Consider the following 24,130-nt stretch of genomic DNA (forward strand, 5'->3'; position numbering starts at 1 on the left):
TTCATCATCCAGGAAAGGTAGGTAATCGTAATTTTCTTGCCCATACCTCACCACATATAAATCACAGCGATCTCAAACACTTCCAAAAATACACCCAAGTCCAACATAAGTGCCACAGCCACAACGACCTCAGCAATAGAGAAAATCCATTTGGAAACATATTTCATTCTTCCTTCTATGCCAGGCAGAAAACAAGCAAACTCAAATCAAAATCTACCCTTTCATTTTATAAGTTTTTGCCCCTCAGTTCTTATGCTGTTTAACATATTTTTCTTAGGATTTTTTCTATTTTATCAACCATTACGGGGGGTTTGTTTGCAAGTTAACTGATTTTGTCTTGTTTGTATTTTCAGCAAAGTTGAAAAAACGTCTTAGCGATGCGTTTAAGAATTGTCCTTTGAGAAACTTGTTCTGAACAAAGGTCTCAGATATGACAGTCGTACCACTATTTGGTCGGTATCGGTTTCAGATTACCCAAACAGACACCCTCACCAGCCCGCCCCCTTGGGCGTATATGTGAAAGAGTAAATCAAAGTACTCTTCTCCTTTGAATCCTTCAACGTGCATTACCTGACAGATCCTGATCCAGCCAAGATATCGAATGACGGCTACACCAACATCTGTCTAAGCTAGGCTTACATCAAATGATTTCGATATGTGGATACGCTTTCGCCCATTGCCTATAATGTAAGCCCCAAATTATAAGACGATTTCACCGGTCCCCACTTTAAGAAAGTGGTGGAGAAATCACATTTAAGCACTACCACGTTTAAATGCGTTGGATATTTGAGTAGTTGAACTATTTTAGTTAAGTGTAAAGCAACGCACATTGATGCAATGAGGCAGTCAGTTCCTTTGTACTTAAATCGAATTAGCTTTTTAGAGTTGGCTCAAATTCGGTTATTCCATAGGCACAACGATTAAAGATAGAAAAATTACGATACTTTTACATACATATACTGACTAGAAGGAAACGTAGCAAACAAATGTGAAATCAGAGATGAATCAACAACGACAGTAGATTAAAGCAATTAGAATAGCAAAATCACCGCATACCGAGAGTCTTTTAATGGTGCCAAAAGCACATTCTGGTAAATTTCATGTATAAGCGCGACGAATATAGGTGACTCGAGTATTTTCGTCGTTTGCCCAATAATTCATAAGATTTTTAAAGTACCTGAAATTCCATTGACCCTACTGGAAGTCTAGTATTAGGTTAAGATCATTAGAATGACGTTATAGTGTTGCTGAATGCAGATGACTTCCTCCCTAACTTGAAATCTGCTCGACGACAAAGGCGTGTTCCTTTCAATTTTTACATTTTCATTAGGCTTACACCAAAAATATAATGCAAATACTTGGCTCGCTAATGCGAACTATTTTTTCCGATCCGTTCTGTCACAAATGCCGATTTAGGCATTTTTGTAAAAGATGGTGGAATAGATTGAAATCGTTTCAGCATGAATCATTTAAGCAAAACAATCAATCATATCTGTCTTGAACGATTTCGTGTCTTAATTTGTAATATTACATAATTTTACAATTTGAATGATATAAAAATAAGGATAATTCAAAAGAATTGACGAAAACTAATATAGAAAGTTGTTTTTATAATATAAGTATATATAATTTACATACAAAATGACCGACTGAACATATTGTTAAAAGTTTTATGAACTTTACTTGCATATATACATGTATTGATATGATCAAGTAAATAAAAATTAAGGAAATATATATACAAGGAATTCATAAAATATATTAAAGATTCTATACCCTAATCAATCATAAATTTGCGATTCAAAATATACAAGAATAATTTAACTTTAAAAATAATAAAAGACGCATAGCCCAAAGTTAAATTAGTTACCTAGGACCATATACAAATTGAATAGAAACAATAGTTTTGACACACGCCTCATTGACATTTGATATCATATAAACCACTTTTGGACACCTATCATCTAATTAAATCGTACCTGCTTTCGTTACAAGCCCCAAAGAAATATCAAGACTTTTTCAAAATATCTGCATTAGATCTCCTTGCCTTCGACAGAATACGATTTGAGAATGGGAAACATTCAAAGGAATACCGTAAAAGTCCCTGGTAAGACGAAGGCAGCTGTAATAGTTAGCAGCTTAGCCACTTATCGCAGTTAAATTAAGCATTCTTGCATTTCGAAAACGTTTTGAAGATACTAACTTAACAGCCAATGCCAATGGCTCTGCTGTCAAACAATTATTACTCATAGGTCAAAGTTCTTCTACACGGACGCGTACTAAACATCCCCGCGATGCAAGTGCGAGTCGAATGATTGCCGTAGCGAATACCAGTATTGTACCAGTTAAATTGAAATATATTGTATTGCATTGTAATATGTTGTGTTGTATTTACTGTTGAATTGTATTTTAATATAGAACAAGTTCATTTCCAATAAAGAGTTTTAAAATGCATTATGAAAAAATCAATACATTCCGCGTCTTATTTTAGTTTCTGGGGTGCCAGTCGATTCGCCCACGCACACTCCAGTGTTATAAAGGCCAAAGTACCTCACATTCACTCACTATCCTCCTCACGCCATGTCATGGAATGTCACTCTGCCACCATTTTGCACAGTAGGAGGCGTACATTGGAATTTGTTAAAACTCGTTCTTAGCAATCCAAGCTGCTGTCGTTGTGCGGTTGTGTGGTCTGCATTGTTGTGACATTACATTCCTAAGTGTTTGGGAATTCAAAGACTTCTCCGACTTCTTCCTGATGACTTTCCTTCCACCCATTTAGCCATTCTCTTCTCACTTTGACTTGGCTGTGTGAGCCCTTATGCATGAATGTCATTTTTCCAATCAACGAAATCACCCCTTAACGAGGTAAGAAATCAAGGGACGATCCCTCCTAACATTCAACATTTCCGTTTTCAACTTTTGGGAACAAAAATGATTGTGAATTTGACTAAATAAACACACTCTAATATTTACTCGTTAAGTAAACTATATAAGTGCACATTGTAAACAAACTTTCGAATCGTTAAATATAAAATAATTTCTTGTCATAAGAGGTGATATCAACAGTTTGACACTACCTAATATTTACTTATTAAGTAAACAAATGCACATTCTTAATGAGCAAACTTAAGATAATGAATACAATTCGCAAAATGTAACATCATTTTTACATTTGTTGTAAGGTATCGAATTTTTATGAACAAATTGTGCGCCTACCAACCAGTCCCAATTCACGTTCACCTTTTCCTACTGAACCATTATATTTTGTTATATCTTGGTTTGGTATCCCTTTAGTTTTTAGTCTAGCTGTAGACCAAGGCAGTTTTTCATTTTTATTTTATATATAGTAGTTGCATTTGCACACTCTCCTGTTACGCTTCGTCACTATGTGGATTGTGATATGTGGAGAGCGCAATAAGCGGATGATTGTGGATGATGGCGTTTCAAACTTCGTTGGCATGGTTCGTGTTCGATAGGGGGAGTATTTTCAATTCTATTCTTAATTACAAAAGTTTATTGGTATTTCGGTACAACTTATATTAAATCCGTCGTCGTCTTCTTTGAATACTTTCATTGTCGTTAAGAATTATTTAGGATTCGTGCAAAACCAGCACATTGACAAAAATCATCTTATAAATAGTGTAGAAGCGGCCTTTAATTATACAAAGGGAAGACCACACATATCAACGCTAGAACCACTTGCACTTAGCCAAGTGTGAAAACAGCGCCGTTTATTAGCCCAAAACCACAACGTCGGGAACGGCAATTCACTTGCTACCCCGCAGATTCCAATTTAATTTAATACGAGTAGTCGGAAGTTCAGCTCAAAGATAAACCGGAGGTAACCCCTAATGAAATGCATTGTCAAATGAAATGGTAAAATTGACGACGTCCACTCTTTCTTGAAGTGGGCAACGGCATTAAATCAGCAAACTAATGGCCACTAAGCAAACGACAGGGCGACGGGCATCTGTTCTGAAGGAAGATGGTAACTGCCAACTGAGGGACTGTTCGGCTAAGTGCTTTTCGTTCGCATCTTGGCCTCTCGGCCGTAACTTAAAAGCGCTTGAAACAAATTGAAATCATTTCTTACTTTTTGCATTAAGAGAAGCCTACATTTACAGTTTACAGCCAATCTTCACAATGACGCGTCTGTTTAAAGTTTTCTGTACATTGTAGTTGCAAATAACTACGCTGTCGGAAACGGAAACAGTCTAGATAAAGCAATGCCACAATTTTAAGATAATTTCTTGTTTTACAAAAACTCGTAAAATGAAAAGGTGTACTAGAGTTGTTTAACTGTAATAATAGTTTTCTTGACTAGGATCACTAGCCCTGTCGATCTTACCCTTATACCAAAGACATAAGAAATAACATTATTCTACATAATACATTTGCTCCTACTCAACACTTTGTAACCGCCTCAAGACAATTTAATAGCACTTAAAACAATTCGATATTTCATTACAAATAAAAGTGGTATGCTTGCTCCATCGATTTCTAAAAAAACTTTTTGCCACGCCCCTCTAACGCCCTAAAGCCGCCAAACCGGTCAGGCCCACACTTTTGAACAATTTTGAAATTATTTCTCATTTTGTTCCCCAATATCTTATCAATTATAAAATTTTGCGTTAGCATTTACGCAGGCTGAGGTATCTGGGTATCTGATAGTCGAGGAACTCGACTATAGCATTCTCCACTGTTATTTTTATAACAATACTCAAAAAACTTAATACCAATGTATTTCTCTGGGAACTTAATAGTATAGTAATAAATACCTATTAATGAAGCTTAGAGAATATATACGAAGTTAGAAAAGTATGGCAACAACTTTAGGATATTTTCCTTCTATCCTAATTATTTTCATAGATTGTAAGTCTCTGGCTACAAAAAATTATTGGTAATGTTTAATTTTGATATTTTTCAAAATAAGCGATTATTAGGTTTTAAAGAAATCGCCCTTACAGAATTTTTGCAGATGTATTAATGTGAGAATTCACTCTCTCTTAATAAAGTGAGTTTTCCAGGTTTTTAATGCATTTATCCGTATGGGCTTATATCGACCCAAGATATTTCAGCCCTAGGAAAAGAGGGTAAGTATCATCTTCATTCCGTTGGTGTGGGAAATTCCCTGATGAGCAACGCATCAAGAGCGGACCCAAAATTGAGAGCGGGACTTTTCGCCAGTATGGGAGTGCCCAAAACCAGAACCTGAGATAAACCCAGACTTGCACTCTCTTAATGTTGGTGTGCTTCCTCAGGTTGAACCATTCTCTGTGAGAGAACCGCTGATAAGCTGTAACTCAGAGCTCGATCCCATTCCAGTTTATAGCCACATTCAGTGTGTTCTCGGCAGGCGCTCTGTCAGCTTATCGTTCTTCCAAGTACAGTGCTATAGTACAGTCCAAGATATAACCATGGAACCGCACATTTTTTTCACCGTCCTGTGGATGATATTGCTGGGAACAAGAACCGCTTACGCACAGGGCAAGTGGTTCAGGCTCTTAGTAGCAATCGAAGCTTGCTTGAATCAAAACACAAAGCAACCTCCTATCAGCGGTGAACTTCACCCCGCAGAGTCGAGTCGAGTCGGGCTGAGTCGATGACAGTCACAGTGGGCTGGTCCCAGAACGCAGAAATCCCGTTCCCGCTGTTAATCACGACTGTCTTTGAACCGGGCTTATGTTTGTTTTTTTTTTTAGAAATCTTTGGGTATTGTACAACGCCTGATGAGAACAGCGGCACCTGCATAAACCTCAGGGAATGTGGATACCTCTTCGAACTGCTTCAAAGCGAAGAGGTTACGGACCAGGACCGTCGATTTCTGCAGGCCAGCCAATGTGGCTACCGGAGTGGACAAGTGCTTGTTAGTACCCCCTTAAAAAGTTGTGGTGCTAAGATCGATTAAGATCATTTTGATCCATTGAACATATATATACATGATTTTACTCATGGCTATCGCATCGCATCTCATTTTCGATGCGATGCCACGATGCATTCTTATTGTCAACCACACCTAAATTTAGGAAAAACATTTTTGTTTTACCTTTTTTCAGATTTGCTGTGCAAACAGCCGAATGCGAAACCAACAACCTCAGTGGGGAAATCAGCCTCAAGTCAGACCGACTCAGACCACTAAGCCTACAAAACGCGCCGGAACCAAACTGTTACCAATGGCGCCCCATTGCGGTGATAACTTTGAAGACCGCGTGGTGGGTGGTAACGAGACGACAAAGAGGGAGTTTCCTTGGATGGCCCTAATAGAGTACACGAAGCGTGAGTAACCGAAATATTCCCTGCTGCAGAGACTGATCGCTCCCTTCCTTTCACCAGCCGGCAACGTGAAAGGTCACCACTGTGGCGGATCTCTAATCAACCATCGTTACGTGCTGACGGCGGCACACTGCGTCTCGGCTATTCCCAGTGAGTGGGAGCTGACGGGAGTACGCCTGGGTGAGTGGGATGCGAGCACCAATCCGGATTGCACAGTCGGTAAAAACGGACGCCGGGACTGCAACGACCCGTACGTGGACTACCCTGTTGAAGAGCGTATTCCGCACCCGCAGTACCCGGGAAACTCACGGGACCAGCTAAATGACATTGCTTTGCTGCGATTGCGGGACGAGGTTCAGTACAGCGACTTCATATCACCAGTATGTCTGCCCACTTTAGCGTCCCATCGCGACAATATTTTCCTGGGCCGAAAGGTGGTGGTGGCAGGGTGGGGTCGCACGGAGACAAATTTTACGTCTAATATCAAGCTGAAGGCTGAGTTGGATCCGGTACCGATGTCCGACTGCAACCAAAGATACGCCACCCAAAGAAGGACTGTCACAACCAAGCAGATGTGCGCCGGCGGAGTTGAGGGGGTTGATTCCTGTCGCGGAGACTCGGGTGGCCCCCTTCTGCTCGAGGACCGCTTCAATGGAAACTCAAATTACTACATTGCTGGTGTGGTCTCCTACGGACCCACGCCCTGTGGGCTAAAAGGATGGCCCGGCGTGTACACAAGGGTTGAGGCGTATCTGAACTGGATAGAAAACAACGTTAGGGCTTAATCGTAAATGGCGAAAACGACCATTCTTAGGGCTTGATCGTAAATCGTGCAAATTACCATTGTAAAATGGGTCATGCCACAGTAAATATCGATTTTTAATGAAAGTTAGATTATACAATAAATTAAGTTATCTCGTGTAGATTCAACGGTAAAACGCGCAGAGTTCAACACTTCTTGATCTGGGGTACTGTACACTTATAATATAAAAACTCCGTTCAAGTTTCTGAAGATTAATTTGGTTTCAACAATCAAACGACGACGGGGAGTTGTCGTTTATGATTTTAAAAAGGTCTGCTAGTCGAAATCACTTGCCTTTAATTTCAAATTTAAATAAAATCCCCATAGCAGAAGTTTTAAGACCGCAGCGAGGCCAGGCGGCTCTGCATCTCTTGCAGTTCCTCACCCTCCTCATCATCCTCCTCAACCTCGACGCGCGCAGCAGACGCAGATGCCTTGTCCGCCGGTGTAGCCTCTGGAGGCAGAGGAGCTTCCCCAAGCTTGCCATCTGTGATCTCCCACAAAACCTTGTCCACCTCCTTGCTTGCCTCCTCCTCCAGTTCCTCGGACTCCTCCAGCGAGTCCATGGTCTCGTCTAGCATCTCCTCAATAATGCCGGCCTTCATCATTTCCTTTGACATGTCGCGCATAATACCTGCAAGCTCAGGATAGCGCACCAGGCTCTGCATAGCTTGCATGACTTCTGTAGACTTTTGCAGAGATCCTGCTACTCGTAAGGTGGCTGCAAGGAGGAATCGATAGTCAGGTCGTATCAGACAAGCGAAGAGTTCACTCACATAGCTGATTTTTCATCTGCATCTGAATTGAGCTGAGGTGCGCCTTCGACGTGTATATGCGGTTGATGGCCTTTCGCGCGTTCACAATCTCCTTGGCAAGAATGACGCAGGTGTCGCGGTCATTTTTCTGTGCTGCCTGTTTCAGCGAGCGTTTTACCTTCTCCTCCTCGCGCTGGATACTTCGGATCTGGCGATCCAGCTGGTTGCCCTCTTTCCGTATCTTGTGCGTCCACTCCTGCACCTAATGGGAATTTACATTTCAAAACAATATTCATAACGCACAATGGACAGATGGGCAAACAAGGTCTAATAAAATCAATCCAACTGGAATGACATCATTCCCAAAAAAATTCTCTGCCACGCCTCTGCGTCGTTACCTGCTCTTTGGGATCTTTACTGGGAGTTTTGCCGAATAAGCCCATTGCACTAACTGTTATGATATTTGTCTGGAATTATGTTATTAAAACTCGTTTTTTGTTCAAGCATTCAAGTGAGTCATTTTATTTTGATTCCGACAAACAAACACAGCGTTGCCAATATATTAGGTTTGTTGTTTGCAAAGCCAAGCAATCGATAGATCGATATATTGAATAAGTTTTAACTATTAAATTAACTTTTAAAATTGCTCATAAAGTAATCAAAATGTAATCTACCGATTATTAAATAAATTTTATTATTTGCGTAGTGCTGGCTTAGAATACCTAATTGTTTTTCATCTTATTAATTTTATGAAAATTAAAAAGTTATAACATGGTTGTTTTTTAAATATACATATTATTAGTAGGAAAATATTTTAAAAATATCCCATATATATAACGAGGCTCTACTGCTAGGAAATACAATGCCAATTGCCGATACTACATTGTTTTTAAAGACCATTGTGGATTCAATTTTAATATTTTTATCCAATTACATTTTTATATTATTATCTTATAAGCATTTTACTTTAAAAATGCATGTCTGTTTCCAAATACCCTATTTTATATCCGTCGTGAAAGTTCAAACATAATTAATTTTAAGATACAAATAAATGTTTAAATACTTATTTTAAATATTATTTTAATAAAAATTAGCTTGGTTGTTCCACAATTATAAAAATTGATTTGTTTTCTAAAACTAATTTGGGGGGCTCAAAGATAACCCATAACTCCATGCCAGTCTTCAACAGAATTCCCCGCAAACGTAGTAAAAAACCATCGATATGGCAATGCTATTCTGTAAGAGCATTGTCAACCGAACAACCAGATGTGCATCAGCTGATTGTACTTCTCTGTTATATCAGAGATAGGAACGTGAGTGCGGAGATTAATTTTGCGGGAATTGTTGAATAAAAACCACGCGTGTTCCACTAAAGTGGATAACCATGCAAAACTGCAGGCGCTGCATCAGCCTAGCGGGCCTTTTGCGGATGCCACTCTTCCTGCGTCCGTCCTTTTCAAATGATTTGTCCCTGCGTCGACTGCACCGTGCGGCTTTTTTATATTCCCGGAAAAAACCAGAAACGAACTTGTCCACGCTGTTCAAGCCAGTACAGGTGCACGCCAATATGGATTCAGAGGACGTAGGTTCCGAGCTGTCGGGCAAACTGGAAAAGGCTGAGCTGCTGAAGATTCTCAATAAGTTCACCCAACGTCGCGAAATCAAGTCACTTTGCAACGAAAACGGACTGGACGGTACGTATGCACCTATTTCCTAGGTTCCCTCGTCTTACTTTGCATCCGTTCCAAGCCTACCTACAGCAACAGGCCTTTGGCTCATTCCGAAGATTCTGCATCGAGGCAGAAAACCTTCCAGTAGATCTGCACATAACCTTTAGCGATATAACGCAGGGAGCGGGTCATATCGATGACATCTTCCCGTACTTCCTACGACACGCAAAGACAGTATTCCCGCACCTGGACTGCATGGACGACCTGAAAAAGATTTCCGACCTGAGGCAGCCTGCGAACTGGTATAGCAACGCTCGCGCCATCACCCGAAAGATTGTTTTTCATGCAGGACCCACAAACTCCGGTAAGACTTACCACGCCATGGAGAGATACCTGAGTGCGAAGTCTGGGGTCTACTGCGGGCCACTAAAGCTTCTAGCAACCGAGGTGTACAACAAGGCCAACGAACGTGGCACACCCTGCGATCTTGTCACAGGCGAGGAGCGCAAATTCGGCATAAGCGAAAATTCGCCAGCCAATCACGTCGCGTGCACAGTGGAAATGACCTCGGTCAACACTCCATGTAAGCAAGTCCAGTCGTTTCCTTGTTTCGTCGAGTTATAACGTGTGCCGATTTTTCTGTTTCAGATGAGGTGGCTGTAATCGACGAAATACAACAGATCCGCGACCCCCAGCGGGGATGGGCTTGGACGCGGGCCTTCCTCGGACTGATCGCGGATGAAGTGCATGTTTGTGGTGAGCCAGGCGCATTGGACCTCCTGCAGAAAATTTGCGAAACCACTGGCGAAACTGTTGAAGTGCGGCGGTACGATCGGCTGACGGAGCTGACTGTCGAAAATACCGCTTTAGGATCATTGGACAATATAGTTCCTGGCGACTGCATTGTGTGCTTCAGCAAACATGATATATATACGGTTTCACGAGAAATCGAAGCACGGTCAGTTTTGTTAAATCATCATTTTCAACTGATCCCTAATACTATTTTCTAGAGGGAAGGAGGTAGCTGTGATATATGGGGGCCTGCCCCCAGGTACCAAGCTAGCCCAAGCTGCTAAGTTTAATGATCCTGCCAATAGCTGCAAGGTAATGGTGGCGACTGACGCCATCGGTATGGGCTTGAACCTGTAAGTAGAATATTCCACATATGTGGCTTCCCAAATATAATGCCCGCGAATGTACTTGCAGGAGCATTCGTCGAATCATATTTTACTCACTGATCAAGCCGTCGATGAATGAGCGAGGGGAGCGCGAGATCGACACAATATCGGTTTCCTCCGCACTTCAGATTGCGGGAAGAGCGGGCCGGTTCCGAACTCAGTGGGAGCACGGATATGTAACTGCCTTCAAGTCCGAGGACTTGCAAACCCTACAGCGTATATTGGCTCAGACACCTGAGCCGATAAAGCAGGCGGGCTTGCATCCCACGGCCGATCAGATTGAGCTCTACGCCTACCACCTGCCAAGCTCGTCTTTGAGCAACCTAATGGACATATTCGTGAATCTGTGCACTGTCGATGATTCCCTATACTTTATGTGCAACATTGAAGACTTTAAGTTCTTGGCCGAAATGATACAACATGTTCCTCTGCCCTTGCGGGCCCGCTATGTGTTCTGCTGTGCACCTATTAATCGCAAGATGCCGTTTGTTTGCTCGATGTTCCTTAAGGTAGCACGGCAATACAGCCGCAACGAGCCTATTACCTTTGATTTTATAAAAAAAAACTGTGGCTGGCCGTTCAAGCTACCCAAGACGATATTGGATCTGGTCCATCTGGAGGCCGTCTTTGACGTGATGGATCTGTATCTTTGGCTAAGGCAAGTCTCGCACAAGTGCGCTTTAGAAAAAATCTAATCGGACTGTTTTGCAGCTATCGGTTCATGGATCTCTTCCCTGAAGCGGCCTATGTGCGAGATGCCCAGAAGGAACTGGACGAAATTATACAGCAGGGCGTTTTCCAAATAACTCGCTTGCTTAAAAATACCGAGGCGAGTCAGGACGGAGATATATCAAACTATGCAATCCGCCGAATAACGCACGCGAAGGAGCCTCGTCTACCCAGCTTGTCGCGTGGCCGTCTCACCGAAAGGTTACTTGCGCAGGGTCTTCTTACCCCAGGCATGCTTAGCGAGCTACGCAAGGAATGGGACGCCCAGCAAGTTGGCAAATCCAATTTGCAATCAAATGAAAATTCGGAAACAGTGGTGAATAGCGACGACGAGGATAATTACTCAGGGATCGGGCGAAAGACAAGGAAAAAACGCAGAAAATGAACGTGCCAGCTTAGGATTAGTTAGATTACGAAATAAGTAGGTAAGAAATGGATTTTTATATAATATACTTTTATTTTAAGTGGCAATTAAGTAATATTAAAATTATTCAGTTGATAATTAACAATGACAATTTAATTGTTTAAATTTAAGAGTTTTATTATGTTATCTCTCTCAGAAAAAGAATCACTTTGTTTTTTGCAATTTATGGAGGGAGATTATACGCAGAGTCTGAAACACTTGACAAAAATGAACTTTGTGTCAAGGCTAACCGCCGTTGTACTGTTGAATTTAGAAATGTGTAATACCGACATTAACGATTTCGATTAGTTAGTTAGATTTATCCTCGCTGTCCCTCCCAAATGAAGTTGTAGACTTAGCTTATATATGGCCTTTGCAGTAACAAGGAGCACACATTCATTCGAATTTCGGTTATAAAATATACGACACTTAAAACATACAGATTTTTAAAAGATATAAATACTATGAATAGCAAAATACGCTCCTATGAATCAACATACAAATTAATATTACGCTGGATGCGCATGGCAATACCTTAATAGTTTTGCTGTTTTAGGTTTCGATTTAATTTGAGTTTAAAAAACAATTTCTTTAAATATTTATTAAAGCTTTAAGGTTTCTCTTTTTATAAGTTAAACTTATATCATTTTTGCACTCCAATGCAAAACCAAAGTGCTCTCATTCCATTGACCATTGAAAAATCCAGCCACAACGATCGTCAGATACTTTAGCGGAGGAGCTAAGTACATATGTGCTCTGTAGTCCGATCCCTAAATCGAAATAAAGCTCTAATAAAATCCATCTTCTCGCCCAGCACGCGACTCGCCATGCTTGCATTCGCAGGTGTCCTTATATTTTTACCAACATTTTTTCCAACTTGTCTTCTTCGAATGTAGAATATGTATTTGTGCGTTCGAATTCTAAGGTACCGATACTTTTGTATTTCTTTGAATATCAAAACTGGAACATGCGCATGGCTCTTGATCAAAAAAACAAGAGTTACATATGTACGTAGGTTTGTTTAGGTATGTAAGTTGCAGGTTTGATGTATTGTATGTACGTACGCATTGGCTACAATTGTTCCTATGTGTTTTCGGTTTTCATATTTGGGTAATAAAAAAGTGCTAGTCTCAACAGACTTTGGGCAGCCTATGCCGGGCTTATTATTTAAATATAAGATGCAGAAAGGTAAATTACAAAAATTCGTCACTCATCCGTAGCTTGCACAGATGTACAAATGTACAATGTACACTCAAAATCTTAAATACGCTCTATTCGGCCCTCTGATATTTCATATAGTATTCTTTATCACAAACAATCATAAAATTCAAATTTCGAGTAGTTATACATATAAGTACTGGTATGCACTCTTCGTGTCATTGCGTATAAAATTTGGGTATTCTAGGTTATTCCTTTAGTTTTCATATTTCATACATTTTGTGAACAAAATGTGTGCCAAATTGATTCCAAATTACAAATATTTTATTGCCCAGTCTGGGCTAGATTGTTCGGATGACCCTACCTCTTGGTCGGTCTCATCCTGAGCCAAGCACTTGACGACGGCAGCCGTCATTTGGCATCGACCCTTGTAAAAACAAATCACAAACACCGAACCCCGCTTTAGACAAAGTCCAGCTCCAGGCCTGGCTCAATATCAAGTGCAACCGCGTTGTCTGCATGGAATTGAGCTCCGTTCTCCTCCAGACGCGACTCCTTCGAGCTCTTCTCGCGGGACCGGTCCTTGAACGCAGCGAGACCCAGCTTTCGGAGGGCCTTTCCGCTGCGTCCGGATGACTGGCCCAGCTGCTCGAATCAGGAGTCCACCAGCACATGCCAACGCGCCAGCATCTCGCCCTTGGGCATCTCGCACACGTCTGCCCAATGGGCCACTTCCTCCGATCCGGACGAGTTCAGACCCAGGCTGAACCAGCCGACCATCTCGTTTTTCTTCATGTGCCGCTTGGCGTACACTGAGATCATTAGAGTAACATCGTTGAGCTGGAACAGTGCCACCTGAAAGGCGAATGTCTCCTTAAAAAGCGGGTTGGGCTGACCCCTGCGGATTGACGTTTTGGCCCGGGAGATCTCTTGTCCGATGCTGCTGACCATAACCATTTTAACGTATGTGTCGGGCGCCTTGTTCAGCGTCAAGCTACGGAACTGGCTGCCCTTGATGATCTCAACGCTCAGCCGCCCGGTGACCCCGTTGTAGCTCAAACCCAGCAGCAACTCGGAGACGCCCCCGTGCTGCATGGACGAGGTGGAGCCCGCGCTTTCTGACCGAGCCAGGCTTAACAGATCGCTGGTAGAACCCAGGCCCGACGAGGTGTTGCGGGGCTCCAGCGGCAGCCATAGGTTTGTCTCCAGTTCAAGGTCAACCGTGGCGAAGCTCACATACGCCTCCCCAATAAGGCGTTCCTTGCGCAGGCGCTCGCAGCCGTAAAGCCGCACGCGCAGCCCCATGTTGTTCACATCTTCTGGATTGACGCGGTGCAGAAGAAAGCTCTCCATATACTGTGGGTTTTCACCGCTACGGATCTTGGTTTTGAGCTTCTGCTTTTTGCTCGGCAGCATCAGCATCCGGACCTGCGTGTGGGTCGTCTGCCCACTACCCAGGGGCGGAAGGTTTTTGGCCTGCATCACGTGCACCGTCATTTTCCGCATTGGGGCGTCGTACAGCAGCGACAGCTCCAGCTCGATGGTACCCCTCTGCACGGGCGGCTCCTTCTGGTCCACACCCACCAGTAGGTCATCCGACTTGATCGAGCGCAAGTCGCTGGTGTCAAATAGGGGTTCCTGGAAGATGCAAGGTATTTTATGTTAAACAAAGTTTTAATGGAAATCCCTAAAGCATGGTACACAATATGAAATGGTATCGTGCCTCGACTCGACTATCTAGTACCTATTACCCTATATGAAATCGATGTTATGCCGTAATATCGTTAAGGTAATGTTGGTAATAAACTTTTTTTTGTATTAAATTTTGAATTTAAGCTTGTCAAGCTAAGAAAAATTGTTAACAGACTATCTGGACTATAAGAGTCGATAGACTCGACTATGCTTGTTGGGTAAATCTTGCGAGTCCGACCGAAAGTTGAATGCATTTCTAGGAAGGGCATAGTTACTTTTAAAGGAAAAGGTATTTGAACTACCTTGTATGGAGTAAAACTTACGTCATCGTTGTTGTTGCTGCTGGGATGGTTATTGCTGGTCGTAATTGAGTTGTTGTTGTTGTTGTTAATGCTGTAGGCATTGACCATGGGCACCACCAGCACGTTGTCCCGTTCCTTGTCCGGCTTTAGCGGAGCAGCCACGTTGACCCGGTGCTGGTACCTCAGAGCCTGGGTCTTGGCCCGGTGTTCTGTACACGGATTGCGGAAGGCTGTCGCCGGGTGGGGAACTGTGGTTGTGGCTGTCAAAAGGTCGTGACTCATTGCAACGGCTGTCAATTAGCTGGCCCTGACCCCGCCATGCTTACCTTTGCTCAGACCGGCCAAGATGCCTGTGTGACTGTCCACGGAGACCTCCATGGAGTCGTTCGAGCTGCACTCACTGTGCGACGACGGGATTCCAACCTTGCCACGCTCGGCGATGGCTAAGGGGTCTCGCGACACCGTCACCCGCTGCAGGTCGGCACCGGCGCCTGCTTGGTGGTAGTTGAAGCTCTGCGCCGTCAGCGGATTAGCCTGGCTGATTCCCAGCCCGTATCCACCAGGCTTCTCGCCCAGTTGGTGCTGTTGGTGCCACCGCAGGCGCCGCAAGATGTCTTCCTCCGAGTCGGAGCTGGTGTTCTCGTAACGCCTCTTGCGAGCTGCAAGGACAATTAAAAGTTAGCCAGTCAGCCCCAATCGCCACCAAACAAGGTACTCACTGATCTTCTGGACACACTTGACAGCCAGGTGGCGCTCGTCGCAGCAGTTGATGGCATGGCGGTAGTGAAAACAGCACTTACGACTGATGAAAAGAAACAACAGGAGCAGTAGAACGAGGACGCCGAAAAAGGCGCCCAGCAGAGTGGTCACCTCGATGGTGCCTGAAGGATTTAACAGTCACGGTTTGTGTGGCTCAGGTCAGAATGGTGTGGTTTGTGGAGTGCATATACTTATGTACGTACCGAGCGTCGGAGTGCTATCCAGGCCAGAAGCGGAGGTAACAATCATCTTGGCTCATGCGAGGATCCTGGCGAACACGAGCCTACTACTCGCAACTCATTGCACTCGGACCACGAGTCAAGTCACTCCAAATTATTCTCACTGCAGCGTGAAAGCAAAAGCTCGGGAATTTGACAGCACAGTGTCGCAGGATAACTGGAATCGATTTTTCGCAAGACAACGGCTGGGGATCAAGGCAAAAAAGTCGTTTGGATGCTGGTGTACTCTGAATCACCCGTTTTGTTGGCCCTTGCGTTTTTCTGAACCGTTCATCTGAGATTTTGTTGCAAAATAGTGAAATAAATTATAGAAGGAACAACTATACTATTCTATCCTATTAATCACTTTCGATTTCTTGAAGGCACGATCCCAAAACTGCGAATCATGCAACGGGAGATTCGGAAATAAAAATCAAACGGCCCAGGATTCAATTCAACTGCGTTAGGATGAGCTGCCTTAAACTCGAGGGAAAAACTGCTTCAAAGCAAGCACTTTGGAGCTTAATCCCTCCACCCCTAGTGTGTGTACACACAGGGCTCGGAAAAGCTCTGTTTCGACAGTTGCATCGCAGTAACAACTGTTGCTTATTGTTTTGTGTTTGGGAGGATGATTTCAAACTGAAAACTGAGAAACGGGATTATTTTTTATTGGGATCGTGTACTGCGATTGTTTATATTGTAATTGTTTAGAATGTCTCTAATAGAGGTTCTCTCCGAGTCGTATAACATTCGACGGCTTAAATGTTAGCCGTAGCCACGGTTTCATAAATGTTAAGACCAAAACCGTTTGCCTGTTATTGATGTTCAAAAATTTGAAGAAAATAATAAAAGCAGAATTAGTACATCAGAATTAATACACGTTATACGCTTCAACCACGTAATTGTTTTATGTAACACTGAGTTTTCCGGTTGTTAAAGAAATAGCATTATAATTTAGGTCCGAATTTTTAGAGCTACTCATCCTTACATACATGAAATGCGCTGTTATTCGATAGCAGATAACAGTCCTAGCAGCAGCTATCGATAATCGCAATAGTAGCTGTTCCAGCGAAAGTCATCGATTTGACGGCACATCGCAGATTGCCCACCTCTAAAATAAATGCTCAATGAATTGGCTCAGCTTCGTTGTGCGGTTAAATTTTGGTCGCTGTTCAAACTGAATGTTTTCGTCTGTCAGAGCCCCGTATGCTAAACCGTGACCGCGCCCACGCCCTGCTTGAAAGTCCAATACATTTAATCCGCAATCGTGACGCAAGTAAATTTTGGATGGCCAATGCCACCGGGCAAGTGTGATTGCCGTGTGTGCCAAATTGAGATGAGACGCTTCTGATAATATGATTATGGCTAAACAGCCGAATAGAGTGCTCAGTGCCCCCCACAAAGCGGAATACCGCGATGGTACCGTGATACCACCTCCTTGGCGTCGATCACTTCGATTCTTTAGGGATGGAGGAGCAAGAAGGAGGAAGAAAGCCAGTCTACGACGTCATCTTATGTCGTTTCGCTTTTCATTTCGCAGCAGTCTCTCGCACACAATGAAAATCGAATGGGAGGGATGGGGGTGGAACTGGGATTAGAAAACTCGATAGGTGTCTTTCCCACACCAAGAGCCCAGACAAGAGTTGAGCGCGTGTCAAAACTTTTCGACACGAAGCAGCACGAAGCCGAACTGGAATCTGGCAAAGTGCAGTCTAAATAAATATATACATACACATATAATATAACGCTTTTGTATGAAAATAAAAGTTTGTCTAACCTTGAATCTAACAACCAAGACATTTTCGTTAGGTATTATACATGTGTACTCTCAAATGTACAAAATATCCTCGCAGAGCTTGTTTTTAGATATTCTGAGCAAGTAGACCAGTGGTGTCCGATAGTCATGCATGAGCAATGGCGTGGGAATCCCAGCTGTAGATGCTTGGAATGTCTACAATAACTTTCAATGCCGTTTTCCGGTATTTTGAGCTTTTAAGCTAGTATTCAACTGGCAAATCAACTACTTCATTTCTGCCAATCCTAATCTTTTCAAACGGAAGGTATATTAATTTCAGTTAGAAGGTTGTAACGCAGTGGTGGAGACATTTGCGACCATATCAAGTATATCTATTCGTGATCAATATCGACAGCCAAGTCCATATGTATTTAACATTTTTTTGCAGGCTTTAAATTATTTCCTACAATATAGCTCAAGCTATCGAAGTATGTATGTATATATATGTTGGTCGTCCGAGAAACGAGTGTCAAACTACAAGTGCTCTTCGGTTGGGTCAACAAACCGAGCGACTCGCTCTTCCAGCTCTTTGACGCAGTGTGCATTTAGTCATTGATCGCGGGAAGGAGTCGCTTTGGAGTCGCCCATGGCATCGCCTCTGCCATCTCCATTGACAACGCCGCTTTTCTTTATTGGTGTCATTAAAATTTGTTAAATGGAAAGGTCAATAGACACAGCGGTGAAACCGGTTTGGTTTGGCGGCTTAATTTTCGGTGAACTCGACTGCATAGATTACGCACCAGCCACTTCAATTGGCTGCCAAATACCTTTTGTTTACTTCGGCTGTTATGTCTTCACTTGCAGTATGTATATTTGCTGGCAACCCACCAACAGAAAAAAACTTGGCCCAAAAGCGGCGACTGTTTCTTTTCTCTTTATACTTGGCTGACGCTCACCTTGGTGGCCAGAGTTCAGGGCCAATGTCGTTCTCAGTCAGTTAGAGTGGGAGTTGATACAATTATCTTGGAGCCAAGCTACCCGAACATCTTACTAGATGTTACATACTAATAGCAACAACGCTTATAACTGGTAAATAGGTTTTTTAGTTCAACTATCACTCGTGTTTGCTTTAATTTTATAGTTGCAACAGTCACAAAACTCTCATCGAATTTGGGGCTACCGCTTGAAAATGTTGCTATCTGTTAGAGAGTGCGTCTAAATTCATTTGTAGATCAATAAGTGAATGAATTCCCACATGTTAAGATTAAGCTTGTTTATTGCTCGTCAATAAAATGCCGTTCCACTGGTCTGCGCCTGCATACATTTAAATGTGTTTATATGGTCGGCAACCACAGCACAGTTGGTGACGGTGGTCGTGCAAGTGCTAGGAGAAATCGGACGGGTGTTTCCCGGCATTGCATACGTAACTTGAGGATTTTTCTTGCTGCTCCACTTCTGCGTATTGTCTCCCCCAGTGCACTAGGTGCAAACATCGAGTCTTTCGTGGGTTCATTTCTGTGTACTTCCAGTTTTTATGGTCGACTGCGGAATCGCACGAATGAAAAACCTCGTTTAACAATACTTAACTCTCCGCATTGTTTCTATTTCAGAAGCAACATGAGCGTTTTGCGGGAGGAAACTACTACCTCAAGCCAGAGGGAGATAAGCACAAACGGCGGTGGCTTGGATTCCCCCGCAGAAGTGACGTCGCTGATTGCTGGCAACAGCTTTTGCTTAACGCCAGGAAATAACGGCGGGATCGGTCTCCAGAAGAAGGCCACCACTGGAGCGGGACTGAACAGTACACAGAGAGGTGAGCGAGATCTAGATATCTAGTAAGCGGAGGGTAAGAGCACTAAACGGTGCTAACTCATTTCTGCACGTGAGATCTTATCACTCTGTGTGACGCCAAAAGTACTGTCTTTCCAACATCGGCCGAAGTATTGAATATCCGTTTATCTACGTTGTTTAATCAGAAGAAGTTTCACTCAACATCACGCTTTACGAAGTCCATTTGACACCTTAATTTTTAAACAACTTTATATAATAAACCTTAAATTCACGTTGAATTCCAAATTAGTGCATGAAATGTTAAACAAATACAAAACACAATAATAAATCAATTAGGTTAATTTTCTACGTTACGCCTTTTAAATTCCCTGCAAAGTTAAGGAACTTCTAAAGTTTTATCTGTGTTGGACTGATTTTAATTGATATTATATTGCTATTGTTTGATCTTAAGGCGTTGTTTGATCAGTCACTATAATTACGAAAAGATTTAATCTATTCAAACTGTCCGATTTCACGCTCAGTAGTCGATTTAATTTTATTTGTTACGTTGCCTTTGTCGAGATGTATCATTCAAATAACGGACACTATTTACTTAACTCCCGAATTATATAAGGTGGGCGAAATATATACTGTTTGTTTTAAAATTAATATTATAGTATAAAGTACATATATTAAATAAGTATATAAGTATATATAGATCTGATTAAATAGTTGAACATTTTTAGTAGTGTGGGCGTGGCAGTTTTAATCGATACAAATTAAAAAGATATATAATTAAATGACAACAAATTAGGCGTGGGAGTGTCAGCTTTGGATAGTTGTAAAGCAAGCTTGAGCGTCATTAAAATCTACATTCTTATTACCAAATGTATTGTATCCGACTCGACTTGTAATCGACTCGGCTAGTGATCCTGATCAAGGTAACAATCCCGCACAATGAATTAAATTTTTATCAATTTTTACTAGGCACTAGCGAACATATTTGATGACCCTTAATTTTAAATCTCGATCTAAATAAGCCCGAATCAAATTACCGATTTTTCTCAATGGTTCTGAAGGCGAATTCAATGGTGGCAATACATTTTTATACATAATTTCCTTCTATGGTTGCTCCTTTTAGAAAGGAGGAGCGCGTTTGCTTAATCTATGCAACCCAAATATTTACTTAAAGACTTTACTTAAATAAAGACTTAAAAAAACCAAACTAACAACTGAAAAACGAACCAAAATAGCGTAACAATTACTTTCAGACAATCGTTCCCGGGACATTTTTGTGTTTTTGTCTAGTTCAGTCGTCGAGTTGGCGGTACGATCCGGAATGGTTGAGTTCGGGCAATAGTTTACAGTTTGCCAATGCGGAAGGTGTAAGCCGTGAAGCCTTTAGCTACTTTATCTGTCCACACTAGGACCTGAAATGTTGACAATGTCAAGATGACCTCATATTAAATTTTCTTTCAGCTACGGATGCCACCAAGCGGAAGAAACTAAGGTCGCGTAACGTACCACCTTCTCCATTGGCACAAAAAACTGAAGCAGCGGCAACCTCTCTTAACCAAACGAACATCGGTGAGGCCAAGAGAACCGAACTTAACTATTCCGAGGATCACCTTGATGCCTGGTTGGAGAACTGTTTACGTGATGCCACCAACGCCCAATTGTCTTCTTCATCTGAGTTTTTGGACTTCATACCGCCCACGGCACCAGCTCACAAGCAAATGTTTTTGACTCAACAGCAGCAGCTGCCGCAGCTTAAACAGCAACTACAGCAGCAGAGGCAACAGGAGTTTTCGAAGCGAACCCAGCCGTACGGAGTCGGCCCAGGCACGCCGTTTAGCCTGGGGATACAGCGCGTAAGTAGCTGCTAGTGCAAGATATTGTTTACAACGCACACCCAACGTTATTTTCTTTTTACAGAATTCGAGCTCTCTTAGCCATCGATATCCGATGCTCTTCCCACCACAGAGCCTGAGCAGCTATGGAATGTCCTTCGGGGGCGATGGTGGCCAGGAGTTTGCTAGCTTGCCTCCCCTGAACAACATGATGGGAGGGCCGGAAGGGCTTGGGTGCGAGCACGAACCGAATTCGACGGATGTGCTGGATGGCAGCGGAAGCAATCCAAACTTTAGCAAGGGGTAAGCAAAAACAATAAATTCGTAATGAATTATTAAAGAGCCTTACTTACCGTGTGATAACAGATTTCGGTTCAGCGATCCGTGCCTACTGAACCCCTCCGATAATGACTCCAAGCTGAGTGGCCAGAATACACCAGAGTGTCGAAATGTGAACAACAATGGCAGTGGCTGTGATCTGGCACATCAAAACAAATTTTTCGCGGCTCTAATGGAACAAATAAACATATTGCACGACACCAATTCCAAGATCTGCCGGAATTTGCATGATACGAAAGGTGTGTTGTTCGTAGGATTAAGTCCAGTTTTGGTGTCACGATGCTTCCCAAAATACGACAAAATTACACAAATCTCTGATTTATTTTACTTGTACTCGTATGCTAATACCTATTAAATTAGAATGTGTTGCCACCCATTTCCTCTTTCTATGTACTCCCTCGCACTTGCAAACACCATCACAGTTGATATCGAAGCTTTAAAGCACGCCCCTAACAGCCAGCCCTGGGCAGGTGCTGGCTTTGGGGGCATGCGGCACCGTAGAGATAGCTTAAGCGGACTAAGCACACAAAGTCAACCTCTTATTCTTGGCAGTGGATTGGGAGGGACACACAGCCCAGCGCCCACATTTCACTCAGGTATAACATAAACGCTACCCCCAACTATGCCATGCAAACGAGTGAGTAATAAGTTACATTCGCTTCCCATTTTTCAGGCGCCTATACTCCAGGAATGATGACGGATGTCGTGCGGGAAGTGAAGGAGGCAGCGCGCATACGCGAAGATGCACTGCTAAGTCGGTAAGAATCGAAAATTGAGAAATATATTTAGAGTATTGATTACTTTTTGTTCCCAGAGTCAAATTAATGGTTGAAGAACGTCAGTGTTTCTTAAACGAGGGAAATGTCCGAATTCTGAGAGATATAGACGATCTAAAGGTGAGTGAGTACCAAAACAAATGTGCATAACGTAACTAAATATTCGGTTTTGGTTGTAGACCCAAGTAATGCAGTTGCGACTGGAGAAGAAGGAGACTAACAAACGCCTCTCACACCTGGAATCCGAAAACAAGTGCCTTCGTCAAGCTCTGGCCGGTTGTTATAACAACCAGCGGCCAATCAGTAACGACATTATATACGAAAATGACCGATCCCATGGATTCCGAAAGCCATTCCCGAATGGCGCTGGCGGCGGCGTTGTGGGATCCAGTGCGCTCGGAATACGACGGGCAAAATCTTTGAACCTGCATTATGGAACAATGCATCAAACGCCTATCCAAACGACGCACTCTTTGGAAGAGGACGACGAAATAGAAGAGGAGCAGCTGGAAGAGCAAGTCGGACTGGACGGAGGAGAATTATCCCTGACTGGCAACAACAGTTTATCGTGTTCGAGCATCGGGCTTCAAACTCCCTCCAACTTAACGCTTCACTCACAGATACCGAAATCAGAACAGCAAGCAGTTAGGAGCCCTCCCTCTTTTGCGCTGATTTCTGACCAGATCAATCCGGGAATTCCACCGCCATTGCTACCGCGAAAGAAGGACCACGCTCATCTAAAGCGGGAGCTCAGCGAGGCGGCCTCCGTACGTAAGGAGACAAATCAACGTATAATTGCGTGGGTGTAGTATATGCTCTGTTCTAAATTTTTTAACTAACCCATCACCGTTAACCTTCACTTGCATGGGCGATTCAAAAATACATTTAGACACATTCTATTAATCCTTTTAATCTCTATCTGAGCTTGGTAACTAATCCTAAAACTTACAAATTTTGCACTTCCTTTTTATCTTTCGATGGTTGTTTGTACTGGGCGACATTGTAGCCTTGAGAAATTGGTTGAAGACCTAAGTGACCAGGTGAGCGGTAAGACAAAGAGGAGCCCGACCGTATCAGGCACTGCATCTGACATAGCGCTAGCATCGAAATTCAGCGTGGCGGACGCTCCGATTACGGACTTATAGTTTTAGCTATCAGCCGTCTCAAAAGCAAAAGGGCTGCGACAACATAAAATGCGTGTCACTCACTTATAGCATTCGGATGGACGGAAATTATCACATCAACGACACTTCATCTTATGTTTCAAAATTTATTATAACTCAATAACCTGTGCGTAAGCTCTAATTTATTAACTAGAATGCTTCTACCACGTGTCAACTGTAATTTAAAATGTTAAAATGCATTGTTTTTTTGTCTACTTAAAATAAGATGTCACTAAATTTTTAAATGAATATGGTTCATAAATCATTTTATTCATTTTGATTTAATTGAGATGCATTGCGGTTGATTAACTAAGAAAACATGTACCTTCGAAATGAACAAAAATCAAAATCTATATAGAAGCAAAAATGTTAGAATTTAGATAATGGATAAGTTGTCCAGTAATGTAAATTGTTAACCATATTTGTTAAGTGCCATTTAACTAAACAGAAAATGTAATGTATTTATGTAAATAGACATAAACATTAATAAACCGAATGCGTTTATATAGTTTTTTAATGTGTCAAAGCAATTAATATAAATCAAACGTTTTTTAG

General features: G+C 42.5%; 5 protein-coding genes across 11 annotated transcripts; 3 read left to right on the top strand and 2 right to left on the bottom strand.

The window, feature by feature from the left end:
• Nucleotides 1-5,340: 5,340 nt before the first annotated feature.
• On the top strand, nucleotides 5,341-7,214 carry LOC117145915 (melanization protease 1). The gene is made up of 4 exons (XM_033311770.1): nucleotides 5,341-5,490; nucleotides 5,706-5,869; nucleotides 6,060-6,279; nucleotides 6,337-7,214. Exons 1-4 carry the CDS (start codon nucleotides 5,421-5,423, stop codon nucleotides 7,059-7,061), a joined length of 1,179 nt encoding a protein of 392 aa, XP_033167661.1. The 5' UTR covers nucleotides 5,341-5,420; the 3' UTR covers nucleotides 7,062-7,214.
• On the bottom strand, nucleotides 7,137-8,388 carry LOC117145916 (charged multivesicular body protein 3). Its single transcript, XM_033311771.1, has 3 exons — nucleotides 8,232-8,388; nucleotides 7,855-8,095; nucleotides 7,137-7,799 (listed from the first exon to the last, which is right to left on the bottom strand). The coding sequence occupies exons 1-3, from the start codon at nucleotides 8,274-8,276 to the stop codon at nucleotides 7,414-7,416; spliced, it is 672 nt and encodes a 223-aa protein (XP_033167662.1). The 5' UTR covers nucleotides 8,277-8,388; the 3' UTR covers nucleotides 7,137-7,413.
• A 713-nt stretch (nucleotides 8,389-9,101) lies between these two features.
• On the top strand, nucleotides 9,102-12,252 carry LOC117143842 (ATP-dependent RNA helicase SUV3 homolog, mitochondrial). The gene is made up of 6 exons (XM_033308696.1): nucleotides 9,102-9,527; nucleotides 9,583-10,086; nucleotides 10,152-10,461; nucleotides 10,514-10,648; nucleotides 10,710-11,339; nucleotides 11,393-12,252. Exons 1-6 carry the CDS (start codon nucleotides 9,218-9,220, stop codon nucleotides 11,793-11,795), a joined length of 2,292 nt encoding a protein of 763 aa, XP_033164587.1. The 5' UTR covers nucleotides 9,102-9,217; the 3' UTR covers nucleotides 11,796-12,252.
• Nucleotides 12,253-12,324: 72 nt separating this feature from the next.
• On the bottom strand, nucleotides 12,325-16,433 carry LOC117143843 (synaptotagmin-14). Of its 2 annotated transcripts, none has more exons than XM_033308698.1 (5): nucleotides 15,928-16,433; nucleotides 15,685-15,846; nucleotides 15,292-15,624; nucleotides 14,987-15,213; nucleotides 12,325-14,609 (listed from the first exon to the last, which is right to left on the bottom strand). In XM_033308698.1, exons 1-5 carry the CDS (start codon nucleotides 15,971-15,973, stop codon nucleotides 13,626-13,628), a joined length of 1,752 nt encoding a protein of 583 aa, XP_033164589.1. In that variant the 5' UTR covers nucleotides 15,974-16,433; the 3' UTR covers nucleotides 12,325-13,625. The 2 variants fall into 2 exon arrangements, with proteins under 2 accessions (XP_033164589.1, XP_033164588.1); XM_033308697.1 differs by having other exon boundaries at nucleotides 14,987-15,225.
• A 611-nt stretch (nucleotides 16,434-17,044) lies between these two features.
• Nucleotides 17,045-24,058, top strand: LOC117145959. 6 transcript variants are annotated; one of them, XM_033311854.1, is made up of 10 exons: nucleotides 17,045-17,252; nucleotides 19,288-19,490; nucleotides 20,927-21,318; nucleotides 21,383-21,600; nucleotides 21,664-21,875; nucleotides 22,059-22,232; nucleotides 22,310-22,394; nucleotides 22,451-22,532; nucleotides 22,592-23,211; nucleotides 23,419-23,557. In XM_033311854.1, the coding sequence occupies exons 1-10, from the start codon at nucleotides 17,149-17,151 to the stop codon at nucleotides 23,555-23,557; spliced, it is 2,229 nt and encodes a 742-aa protein (XP_033167745.1). In that variant the 5' UTR covers nucleotides 17,045-17,148. The 6 variants fall into 6 exon arrangements, with proteins under 6 accessions (XP_033167745.1, XP_033167746.1, XP_033167741.1 ...); XM_033311855.1 differs by having other exon boundaries at nucleotides 17,060-17,218; XM_033311850.1 differs by having other exon boundaries at nucleotides 17,159-19,490; nucleotides 23,419-24,058.
• Nucleotides 24,059-24,130: the final 72 nt, after the last annotated feature.

The sequence above is a fragment of the Drosophila mauritiana genome, chromosome 3R (assembly GCF_004382145.1).
Source record: "Drosophila mauritiana strain mau12 chromosome 3R, ASM438214v1, whole genome shotgun sequence".
Classification (NCBI taxonomy): domain Eukaryota; kingdom Metazoa; phylum Arthropoda; class Insecta; order Diptera; family Drosophilidae; genus Drosophila; species Drosophila mauritiana.